Here is a 12,237-nt window from a genome sequence, read left to right as displayed (position 1 = left end):
CTCTTGTAGACCAGGCTGGTCTCGAACTCACAGAGATCCTCCTGCCTCTGCCTCCCAAGTGCTGGGATTAAAGGTGTGCGCCACCACCGCCGGCTCTCCAGTGCTATTTCAAGTGTCCTCCTAGACATTTGGCCAGCTTACCATTTACTGAGTGTCTCTTTCTCCTTCCCCTTCTTGGCTAATGCCTGGCCAGGCAACCATTACTGAGCAACATGCTCTTGCTAGGTAGCCCAGGCTAGCCTCAAACTCATGATTCTCTAGGCTCAGCCGCCCTAATCTGGGATCCCAAATGTGTACCACCATACCCGATTTATTCTTTCTTAACACCAGCATGAGGGGAGACTGACTACAACGTAAGAGCCAAGAGACACTTCATCTGCTTTATCAGTGGGTAAAGGGGCCTACTGCCAAGTCTGACAAACATCAGTTTGATCCTTAGAATCCACACCATGGAAAGGGAGAACAGACTTCTGACATTATCCTCTGACACCGCATAAGCTTGTTGTGGCATGTGCACAAATACAAGTAGATACATACAATAATTACATACATAAATAAATAGAATAGAATAAAAATTAAAATACCCCAGATGGGGCTGGAGAGATGGCTCAGTGGTTAAGAGCATTGCCTGCTCTTCCAAAGGTCCAGAGTTCAATTCCCAGCAACCACATGGTGGCTCACAACCATCTGTAATGAGGCCTGCAGGAAGAATACTGTACACATAATAAACAAATAAATAAATATTTAAAAAAAATACCCCAGATGGAAAAGTGGAGACAATACAACCATGAGGAACCACACCAGTTGAGCTACAGGAAGGACAGCAAGTTTGTATTGTGTAGGGTTCATGCTACGGTGTGCGCTGGACGTCTATATACTGTAAACAGCAAGAGCATCCATAATTTCTTCTCCAGCTATCATTACCCACCATGAAGGTAGCTCCCGTCCCTCCGTGGTGTTAGAAACCGTGGCTGTAAAGGCATCGTGTTGCTGTCAGTTCGGCTATCAGCAGAACTGGGAATGAGAACTCCATTTCTTATCCCGTTTGGAACATGGAGGCCACACTGGAATATGACTCCAGGGTTCGAATGCCCACCAGTCTCTACCACTGTAGACTGAGAGGCTGGACCACTCCACACCCAGAGGAGGTAGATGCTTACTAGGACAAACAGCTTCCTGCTCGAGTCCCCTCTTTCCAGAACTTCTCCAAGCCCAGAATTTGGCAGCATCCCAAACTCTGTGGTGTTCCCATAGTTCTGAGGTCCAGAAGTATGCCTAGAACCTCCTACTGGGACTTTGGAGGCATACACCAAGGTCTGGAGGTCTAACTTTGTCTAGCCATGCGTGATTTCAAAAGTTGGGTCTGACGTAGGGAGTTTGCCTACAAGTTTCTGGCTATGAGACTGAGTGGTCCTGTTTCAAGACTATAGAAGGACAGACAGGGGCTGCCCCAAAGCCACAGCCAGCCAGTCCTGGAAAACTCAGCCCTATACTGAGTGGTGGCACACGCCTTTAATCCCGGCACTCGGGAGGCAGAGGCAGGTGGATCTCTGTGAGTTCGAGGCCAGCCTGGTCTACAGAGCTAGTTTCAGGCTCCAAAGCTACACAAGGAAAACACCTGTCTCTAAAAAACAAATAAACAAAAATACAGTCCTACAAATGTACAAAATGACCCTCTCAACAATGTGGAGTGAGGTGAGAAGTGTCGTCCCCGGTCTGGCTGACACCTGTGAGCTGCAAAAGTTTCTTGATTCTGTGGGCATCTGTTCTACTTTGACAAGAATCAAAGAGCACATCGCCGTCCTTCTCATTTACACCAGATTCTCCTACCTTACCCTGAATCCTGGCTCCCAGACAAAAGAAAGGAGGATGAGGGGGAGGAGGAAGAAGAGGAAGGAAAAGGAGGAGGAGGAAGAAGAGGAAGAGGGAGGAGGAGGAGAAGAAGAAGAAGAAGAAGAAGAAGAAGAAGAAGAAGAAGAAGAAGAAGAAGAAGAAGAAGAAGAAGAAGAAGAAGGATGCCCACTGTGGACATCTGTTCCTTTCCCCTGCTTCTCAGGACCTTTCTTTGCACAGATCACCTCACACTGCATTTGCTTTTCATTATTCCTGCTCTGTTTCTGCCTGCCCTCTGCTCCAGATCTCCTGGGCCCCCTGGGTGGAAGCTCACGGATGATGTCTTTGTAGACCTTGTGTGTGATCCCCTCCAGCTAGACAAACTAGGACAGGTAAACCCAAGGCCCCCTGGGACAAGAAGCCAAGGCCAAGATTTCAGGTTAATATGGCAAAAACAGCAAAGACAGTAGTTCCATTACATTGGCTCCCAAGGGATCAATCTTGTGCCTTGTATTTTGTTACAGGGCCTCTCATTGGAACTTCTGGCTCACTGACTAGGCTAGGCTGACTGGTCAGTGAGCCCCAGGGGCCTGCCTGTCTCTGCCTCCTCAATACTCGTATTTCAAAACTATGCCACTATATTCCGTCCACATTTTGTGTGTGTTCAGAGGATCAAACATAGCAGGTTGTATAGCAGGTACCTCAGTTACTGACTGAGCTATCTTCTTGGCCCCAATACACTATGATGCTCTTAAAATGTATTAAGCTCCAATCCAAGCTAAATAACATTTCTGAATGAATCCAATACAAAGACATACATCAAACAGAGTTCATGTGTAGCCACCATAGCACAATGACATAGAATTACAAAGGTGGCCTGCTTCCCCTATATAGCAATAGCACCACTTTCACCAAGGAAGAGTCATCAAGGGAGATGAGTGTGGTGGCCACAACCATTATGTCTCATCTCACGCACTGTGCTGGTTTAGCCTGATCTGCCCTTTGAGACTCTTGTAGTGTCTGTAGCTGAATGGGAGGTGACTGGGCTAAAGCATGGTGGGCCCAGTGCCAGAAACATGTTTTTGTCTGTTGGTTTGTTTTGTTTTTTTGAGACAGGGTTTCTCTGTGTAGCCCTGGCTGCTCTGGAACTCGCTCTGTAGATCAGGATGTCCTCGAACTCACAGAGATCCGCCTGCCTCTGTCTCTCAAGTGCTGGAATTAAAGGCGTGCGCCACCACCGCCGGGCTGGAAACATGGCTTTTGAACTGTTTATCGGAGGCCATGGCTCTAAAGACGCTGCGCAGACAAGGAACCTTCTAAGGCATAAGTTCAAATGCAAAGCATTGGAGCGTCTTTGTTGGGTCTGAAAGGCCTTTACCACCTGCTCTTTCTACCCCATTCTCCTAGGAGTTATCCATGGACACAATTTCCCCTAGACTCCTTCATCTGGAATCCCATTGGCCTCTCTGGAGTCCTCGATCCTTCTTAAAGGCCAAGACATATCAGGTCTAAACTCCCAAGAGATACCAGGAGTTGAAGAAGAGACAGGAACCAATGCAACCTGAGCCCTGGCAGTAAGCCAGTCACACTTGCCTGCTCATAAGCCCCTAAGAGATGGCCACAAGCTGAACAGACAAGCTGGTGGTCCTCACCCTGGCCAGCATGAACCTAGTCTTTATTAAGCCCCCCTAGTGCCCACCCTGAGTTCCCAGACCTTTCATGGAGATGCTCCTGATGTGTGAAAACCAGTGTCCCAACAAAGACAAAGAGCCCTGTGACCCCATCTTTCACCCAGGAGACAATTGAGACTAGGATCTCGTAATCAGTCCCTCCCAATCCATATCCAGCTCCTCTGGTTGGGAGGTCACTGTAAGGTCTGAACCCTGCCTTGGGGTGATGGAAACAGCTAGGGCAGAAGGGCCCTGCCTGGGCCTGGGGAGAAGTTGGAAGGCCGGCACGCCCTCACTGCACCCATTTCTCTGCACCTGGCCTTGGTGATTCACTACAGGAGGAATTCATTCCATTTCCCCTCTCTCTGCCAACCAGGGTGGAGGGCAGCCTCTTGGGAGAAGCCTCCAGACTCGACTTCCAGCTAGAATTTTAACTGTCCAACTGGATGTCGCATTGCAAAGTCCTCTGGACGCCCCCCCCCCAAGTCAGAAGACTCCCCCACCATTCCTCTGAGAGGTCTGGCCATATCTCCCCACAAGCCTTCCCTGGGATCTCAGCAGAAGAACTGACAGCCACAGTCAGGCTGAGGACTACAAATCCCATGCAACTGCCAAGGCCACCATCAAAAAGTTCCCCAAATGCAGGTGTTTAAACCAAGCCGTAGGAAGCAGTACTGAAACTTTTTAACTTTGCAAAAGCATGTACCTGTGGGTCAAACAAGAACAACCCACACCAATGAAAATACCTGTGTCATGCCGATCAGATCACAGACTCCTCTTGCCTTAACTTTCATTAACGCTGTTAATTTTTTTTTATTATTACTTAATCATAGTTTGTTTTTAAAGGAGTAGGCATCGCCTTCAACTTGGAGCATGCAGAACTCCGTTTTGGAATAAAGCCCCATCCCTAGACTCAAGGTTTCATCCTGTGGCTGCAGCCACGTGAGCCACGCCTGCAGCCGGCAAACACTAATGGTTTTTCTCCCTCCTCCTTCCCTTGCTCCTGTTGAAAGGCCGGGCACCTGGCCAGGGATATAGCAGAGACGCTGGCTGTGACATGCAGGGGAGGAAGGAGGCTGGTCCAGGACTGTGAGATGGGCAGCAGGCCAGCCTAGCCTGGGCCAGCACTGGCCTCCCTGGGCCAAGGGTCTCCAGCTTCTATTTGATGTGGAGTGAATTTTCCCATCCTTGTGCCATGGCACTGGTTCCATGTTAGCTAGTGTTGAGCCTCCAAGAACAAGCAGGGGACCCACTGCCATTGATGATGGAAACTTGTAGGCAGACACAGAGGGGCTGCGTGAGGAGACAACTTGGCACGGGTGCTGATGCTGTTTGCATTTGGACAGGCTTAGGTGAGGGACCCAGGTTACAGTGTTTACGATCCACCCATCCACTTGCTTACACCCTTTCATGTCCTGGGCCTCAGTTTCCTATCTACCCAACAAGGTGGTCAGACTTTATTTAAAGTGTAACTTTTTTTTTTCAAGACAGGGTTTCTCTGTAGCTTTGGAGCCTGTCCCGGAACTAGCTCTTGTAGACCAGGCTGGTCTCGAACTCACAGAGATTCGCCTGCCTCTGCCTCCCGAGTGCTGAGATTATCGGTGTGTGCCAACACTGCCCGGCTTATTTTCACTGTAGCTTTAGAATAGGAGTGGGGCATACAAACTGTCTACTCCAAAGTCTCCATTGCTTTTCTGAATGTAGAGGGACTGAGCCATATCCCAGGGACAGAGCCTCGGAGGCCTCTCTCCCCGTACACTGGTGGTCCTGCTACCTGCCTGTCTGGGACCATCTACCTCCCCCTGCATCTATATCTGATGCAGGGGGCGCCTCACTTGTCTGACTTCTCTGGTTCTCTGCTGAAATGGAATCAGGTACAGTAAACACTGAGTTGGATCCTGGCAGGTGGGAGTCCCAAGGCTCTGCCCAGGCCTGGAGGGAACAAGGAGGATCATGGGTAGAGAGGACTCTGCTGTTAAGGGTCCTGGGCTAGTATGTTGTGGGTTGATGGAGTATCCATGCTATTTGGGCCTTTTTCTCTAGAGTACTGAGTCTCTCGGTGACATCACCAGGCTCCCACTCATACTGGAGACCCAGGGTATGGGACTCACTCTCTCACAGACAACCAAAGCACACTCCTCTTTGGAATGAGCTGCCCAGGAATCAAAGGGATGGAAAGCTGCCCCCAGGGTACCTGTGCTCCTGAGATTCCTCAAGGATCAGCAATCTTCTCACAAATGGACAGCATCCCCAGAAAGTAGGAGCCCTCTTTGAGATTCCAGCACTCTCTGAGTTGGGGAGGGGTCCCACGTCCTCACTCCAGGCTGCACAGGGCCCTGCCTGAAGCCTTCCCAGCCAGCGCCTGTCCTGCCCCGCCGGGCCAGCAGGATTACTGGCACATACTTTGAGCGAGTCCTGGCAGGCGGGAGGCTCCCGCGCCGGCGGCCATGTGTTTGCCAGCCTCCCTGGGCAGCAGCGGCACGTTCTGCTACCGAAGGAATGTGGAAGCCCCAATGGATCAGACACCTCCAGGGTGTCACCTGAGGAGCCCTGGAGGGAGACCTAGGTCTCAGGGCTGCGGGGTTGTCATGTGGTGGGATGGGGGAAGGTATTAGAAATATTAAAACGTGTCCCTGTGTCCTCTTGTGCTCAGGTGCAGCCTTCGGTTTCCACAGGAAGGACTCCATCCATTCAACACAGCCTTACCGATTGGCTGAAGAGGGCAAAAAGCAAGGCCAGGAAACCACCCTGACAGCTTGACCAGTGAGTCTGCTTGATGGTGTCACAGCCTGATGGTAGATGTAGGGAGTGTGCTGTTTGCCGAGGAAGAGGAATGCTCCTGGGGACAGGTGGTCTATGTGGCCGAGGCCTCTCTGGTCATGGGCCTGTGCCTCGCTGAGATTTAGTCCCAGGACTCTTTCCAGGATGTGTCCATCAGCTCACCACAAGGACATAGTTCCTTCAGGTGCACATGGTGGAGTTGGGGGCTTTTGTAGACGCTAAGGAGGGCTGTGCCATGTGGCCCTTGCACTATTAGCAGCCTACTGCAAGTTTCAGCCTTTGCAAGTGCAGGAGGGTGGCCAGCTCCCTTCCTCAGCCTCGAATTCTGCAGCTCATCATCTCCCAGACTGCAAGACTGGTGCCAGGTTAAACCCTCGGGAAGCCTTTTCACACCATGAAGCTATGACAGCCTCCTGTCCGTTAGCTACTCCCTTGGGCGCTGCTACTGGGGCCAGACAGAAGGCGGAACCTCCTTCTCCAGAGGACCATCAGAGATCCAAATGGTCCTCACCAAAGCCTCTCAGCCAAATAGCCTAATTCTTCAGCTTTCCAGAAAAGAAGGCAATGCAGAAACCCCCAAGGCTGGGCCGACAGTCCTCACGCCTGGGTCCCCGGAGTAGAGGTGGGGAGAAACTCCGCTCATGAGTGATTTCAGGCTGGCACACAGGGCGAGATGCCTCCTAGACCAACCAGAGGAGACTCGGGCTTGTGGGTGCACTGACACTAAGCTGCTGTGCTATCATGAACCTTTCCCTCCACCACACACACATGCATACACACACACACATGCATGCACACACACGCATGCACATACATGCTATCATGAACCTCTCCCTCCACCACACACACATGCATACACACACATGCATGCATGAGCACACACACATATACACACATGCATGCACACATATGCATGCACATACATGCTATCATGAACCTCTCCCTCCACCACACACATGCATACACACACATGCATGCATGGGCACACACATGCATGCACATACGTGCGTGGGCTTCTAATTTCAGGTTCCATTTCTTCACAGCCAAGTGGTTGATCTTTCACAGGTAGGCTCTGGTTATACATCAAGAAACACTGATCATATTCTGAGGACCAAGGTGACAAATCTGAGTTTGGCTTCCTGAATTCTAGACCACACCAAAAAGAAGTATGGTTGGGTTGCCAAGGAACTGAAATTTTCTGACCCTCCAGGCTAAAGGTTTGTACAAGGGACCAAATGTCTGTTATGTGGGGATGTTTCCAGGACATTAACAATGGCCTAAGAGTCTACTCACTGCTACTGTATTGACTCACCCTCTCCTCTGGCCACAAAGGTTATCTAGGAAGCTTTATGCAAATGATATTAAAAGTAATTTTAAATGGACGTGAAGCCTGGTGAAAGAAGGATGCCCAGCCTTGGAGACATCCCCCCCTCATAGCATTTGGAGGGTGTCAGAACCAGTGTCTGGAGAAGCTGGGCAAGCTGGGCAAGCTGGGCACTGGAAAGGGCTGGCCTTGAATATTTCTTTTGGGATCAATGATGAACGTTTGATGATTGGCAGCTCTGGGGAGACTACACCCAGTCCAGTGCCCTAGGAGCTATAGTACTCATGGTGGTGGCAATTCGCTTAATGTCTTGCTTTCTCCTGCTTTGTGAGTCTTATGTTAGTTACTGATCAAGAGAGGTGATAGAAGGAAGAAGGGGGAAGGGAAGGAGGGAGAGAGAAAGATGGAGAACCGAGAGACAGAGGTGGGCAGAAGAGGAAGATGCAAGAAGGTGAAGGAGAAGGCAGGCTTCGTGGACTGGACTGGGGTGAAGGCTCATAAATAACGACAGCTCTGGGAGTAGAGTCTGCACACCGGCCCGTAACAAGCCAAGAAATTTAGCTTGACTCTTCCTCAGTCTACCTGTCTCAGCCCAGCTAAGCTTTCTCAACTCTTTCTCTGCGCCATACAGCAGCCTGCTCACCATGGCAACCTAATGATTCTACATGTACCACCCCCCTCATCTGTAACCTTCCCTCTACCTTAGACTCACTCCCAGGGCCACAGTACCCCCTCCCGTTCCACCAGGAAATTTTGTCCCCACAGTGGGGAATACTGCAGGCAGCCGTCACTAGGCCACAAGGGGGATAGAAAGAGAGCTAAGGGTACTGGGCTCCTAGGAGGCTGTCTGCCCAGCAGTGCATGGGAGCAGGGCTGCAGAAGTGTGAAAAGCCAGAGGGACCCATGAGCTGAGGAGAGGAATTAGAGTTGGTCCTAAAGAGATGGGGCTCCCTAAAATGTCCTTGGGACACAGCACACAGCCTCAGGGGTACCCGGGAGAACCCCAGAAAGGACATTGTTAGAAGCTATTGAGGAACTGTGAGAGATCTGGGCACTGGCCCCACCGACTCTGCCGTGTCAGGAGAGGAGCCCCGATGAAGGGAGAAAGAGGAGCTGAGACACAGGCTTTTCCGCCAACAGAGGAGCAAGGAGGAGGGAAGCAGCTCCTAAACAGGAAATCTGCGTGGCAGTGAGGGCACGGGGTAAGCGTGGGCTGAGAATTGAGAATGGAGGTAAGAAATGGCCAGCGAGGGTGGGAATGCAAAAGAGCGGCACAGCGGAATTTGTAAGTTTCAATAAAGTCAATTCGCAGCCATGAGATTAGCTCAGAGTCTAGGGAGAAGCCGGGAGTCAGCCACAAGGCTGACCTCTCGGACAGGAGATGGTAAGAGCAGAAGCGAGGGGGGGGGGGCATCTCAGAGTTCTTCCAGTGTCTTTGGGGATTGTCTTCTGAAGGAATCCACATCCTTTTAGCCCTCATGGAATCTCTTCTCTTCCCTTGGGCTTTTTCCAATCAGTTCTAATACTGTGAGAAAAGACACTAGCAAGACGGATAGGGAAGTCAGAGACCTTCTGTGGGACTTGGTCAAGTCCCTTGCCTGCCCCTTGCCCCAGCACCTGAAGATCCCAGAAGAGACAGTCTTGGAGGTCGTAACTTGATGGGCCTGCCTCTCTGTGGTATCAGGACTGGCATTGGTAAACACACCATCCCCCAAAAGCAGGTCTTGGGGAGGTGGTGGACATTCCTGGTCCCACATGGAGCAGAGCCAGAGCGGAGGGGAGGTTAACTTTCCCCTCTCTCCCTCCTTCCCCGTAAGAGCCACACCAGCTTCAAAAGCCTAGTTACTCCTGATTTGAGATTTCCAGGTTTGGTTCCTTCAGGTGTGGAGGTCTCTGTCATTCACTTTCACTTTCATAGGTGAAGGGAGCTGGGGACCAGAAGAAGTGGGGAGGGAGGCACAGACTAGGTGGAAGGTGAAGTGAAACAATCAATGGGTTGGTTGGGGGTAAATGTAACAAATCATAGGGAGGAGAGAAAAAAAGGGGGGGGAGAGAAAGAGAGAGAGAGAGAGAGAGAGAGAGAGAGAGAGAGAGAGAGAGAGAGAGAGAGAGAGAGCGCTAGCTTTGCCTCTGTGTGGAGCTCACTAGTAGCCCACTCAGCAGTGACCAAGATGTCCTCCGCCCCCCCCCCTCCCGCTTCTCGGGCTATGTCTCATCTAAACCCAGAGTGTAGGCAGGAGAAAAGAGGAGACACTTGAAACTTGGATAGGTAGAAAACGCAAAGCAACCTTTATTAAAGAGCCAGCTATCACGCTGAATAAAGTGACCGCAGCCACTGCTACTCTTTCTAGGGGACTCCTCTCCGTTCGGCCAGCAAGCCCGATACAGCTGACACTTCGAGCCTGCCGGGGCGGGGAGGCAGGATGGAAACTCGGTCTTGTTCCCAGGAAGCCAGCATCCCCGAGTGAGGGGGGCTGCTTCTCAGGAAGCAGAATTGTTAAGTGTGAGAATCCTACCGAGAACAAAGTGGGAGTAGGGGTGGGCGGAGAGGTGACTCTTGTCACCCATCCCTATGAATACCAGGTGGACTTCCGCATCACTTTCTGAGGCCAAAGGGCTGCCCCAGTCCTTTGATGGGAGGGGTGAGGAGGCTAGGGGCCTCACTTTTTTCACACCCCTCCCCTCTCACCTGGAGAATGCCAGGCGCACCCGAGGGGGGCTAACAGCTCAGGTGAAAAGGAAGCTATGCTTCTCTTGGGCTGGGTGGACCCGACTAGAGACCCCCCACGACCTCAGGGACAAAAATCCCAGGGTAGCCAGCAGGCTGGCGACAAGGCCCTTCTTTATGGGAGTAGAGCGGGGGCGAAGGCGCTTCCTCTTGAGCCCAGGAATTCAGCAGCGGCGGGTTCTAATTAGAAGCCTGATGTAGGAGCGGGCAGCCCGCGGGGCTCTCTCGGACGCGCTGCTCCTGGCTCCCAGCGACCGGCAGGACGCGTCCCAAAGTGTCCGCGCTCCTAGACACGCCGGTCGCAGCTCGCGCTCCCGAAGGTTATAGGGCTCCACAGGTGCGGCTCCGGGTCGTAAAAACTCACGAGAGCCGAGGCTCAGCTAGATCCCCGTAGAGCGCGTCTGCTGCCCCAGCAGCTTCTCCAGCCCCTAGCTGATTTCCGGCTGCTCACCCTCCATCCCTGCAGCGGCGCTGGCCCTGCATCCCCACCCCGGGCTCCTCAGCTCCTCTCCTGAAGCATCTCGAAGAGAAAAATGATTATCGGATTAGATGTACTTCGGCTCGCTGGGTCCCCCCTTCCCCTCGGCGTAATTATTATAATTCCAGGCAAGCTGTCGGAGAGTGTTCCTGGGGGGTGGTGCGCATGTTTGTGGGGAGGCTTCTGCCCAACTGAGTCTTCACCAGCGGCGCGCCCCGGCCCCTTGGCGCCCGCATTCCTCTAGCGCTGTGTTCGAGGGATCTGCACATCTGATCGTGGCCTTAAGTCTGAGCTCCTTGCAGGGAGGGAGACTGTCACACACCCCGAGGAATGGGTGCCCCAACTTATCTTTCTCTCAGGGTATGTGAGGAGGACATGGGGCCTGCGAACCAGGACCTTTCCTTTCCTTAATCTCTCTCCATCCCCAGGCTGAGAAGGGTCTCCTCGTAGTGTGCCCAGTCTGGAGTGGAGGATGCTGTCCAGCCTCTCCAGGACCGGGTCTCACTCCGGGACACTCAAATCCCTTGCTTTACCTACTTCTCATCCCTCCCCGCAGCAGTGTTTCCTTGCCAAGCAGATACAGGTTATGGACAGCAGATGAACCCCTACACCCACCCCGACAGTCACGAAGAAGCGACGGTGACGGCGTTGGGGAGCGCGCAGGGCTTCCCAGCTGGCCCCGGTGCGCCTTGCCGCAGGCTCCGCGCCACTCCCCGCCCGGTCTCGGACTGTCTTTACGTAACTGCGCTGCCCCGAGCTGTTCGGTCTTGTCTCGCCGACTTTGTTTTAAAGTGTGTGCTTGTGTGTGTGTGTGTGTGTGTGTGTGTGTGTGTGTGTGTGTGTGTGTGTGTAAGATGCGGTGCCTAAGAAGAGTCTCCCTCTTCATCGCGCTGCTTCCCTTCTACACTCTTTCCTCGACCATCGCCTCGGCATTAGTGTCATGTGCTGACCCGCTTTCTATCGTTCTTGTTCGACGCCAGGGACAACATGGACCGTCACTGCCCTCCCTCACCGCCTGCCAGGGGAATCAATGTCCCCGGAAGCTCCGCCACCCGCGTCCCAGCTGCGGCCCGAACAGGTCCAAGTGGCAGCCAAGAAAAACAACCAGCCCGCAGCCTGTGCGCAAAGCAACGGTGGGGGCCCTGCCCCAGGGGGGCGGCTGCCCTAGGGTGGCACTGGGGCCGGGGCGAACGCAAATAGACTCACTCACCACCAGATCGGGTAGCTGCCCAGCGTCTGCTTCAGGCTGCAGAGCACTAAGAGGTATCCGAGAGGAGCCATCGCGGGCTTGAGCGCGCAGGGCGGAGAGTCCGCCCCGAGAGCGCGGGCGCCGGGGCTGGCGCGGCTGCAGTGGCGCTGGGCCCTCTGTGGCAGCGGGGTGCGCGGGGTTCCCGGGTGTGCACCGGTACGCGGGCTCCGAGGG

General features: G+C 52.9%; 1 protein-coding gene across 1 annotated transcript in view; it reads right to left on the bottom strand.

Moving 5' to 3' along the window:
* The window catches only part of Wnt3a (Wnt family member 3A), a 45,969-nt gene extending 33,874 nt beyond the window's left edge, over positions 1–12,095 (bottom strand). The window contains exon 1 of the mRNA XM_005349977.2: positions 12,025–12,095. Within this exon, the coding sequence (XP_005350034.1) occupies positions 12,025–12,095 (71 nt within the window). The remainder of the gene's footprint in view (positions 1–12,024) is intronic.
* Positions 12,096–12,237: the final 142 nt, after the last annotated feature.

The sequence above is a fragment of the Microtus ochrogaster genome, chromosome 7 (assembly GCF_000317375.1).
Source record: "Microtus ochrogaster isolate Prairie Vole_2 chromosome 7, MicOch1.0, whole genome shotgun sequence".
NCBI classification, from domain to species: domain Eukaryota; kingdom Metazoa; phylum Chordata; class Mammalia; order Rodentia; family Cricetidae; genus Microtus; species Microtus ochrogaster.
This window is presented reverse-complemented; position numbering and strand designations above follow the sequence as displayed.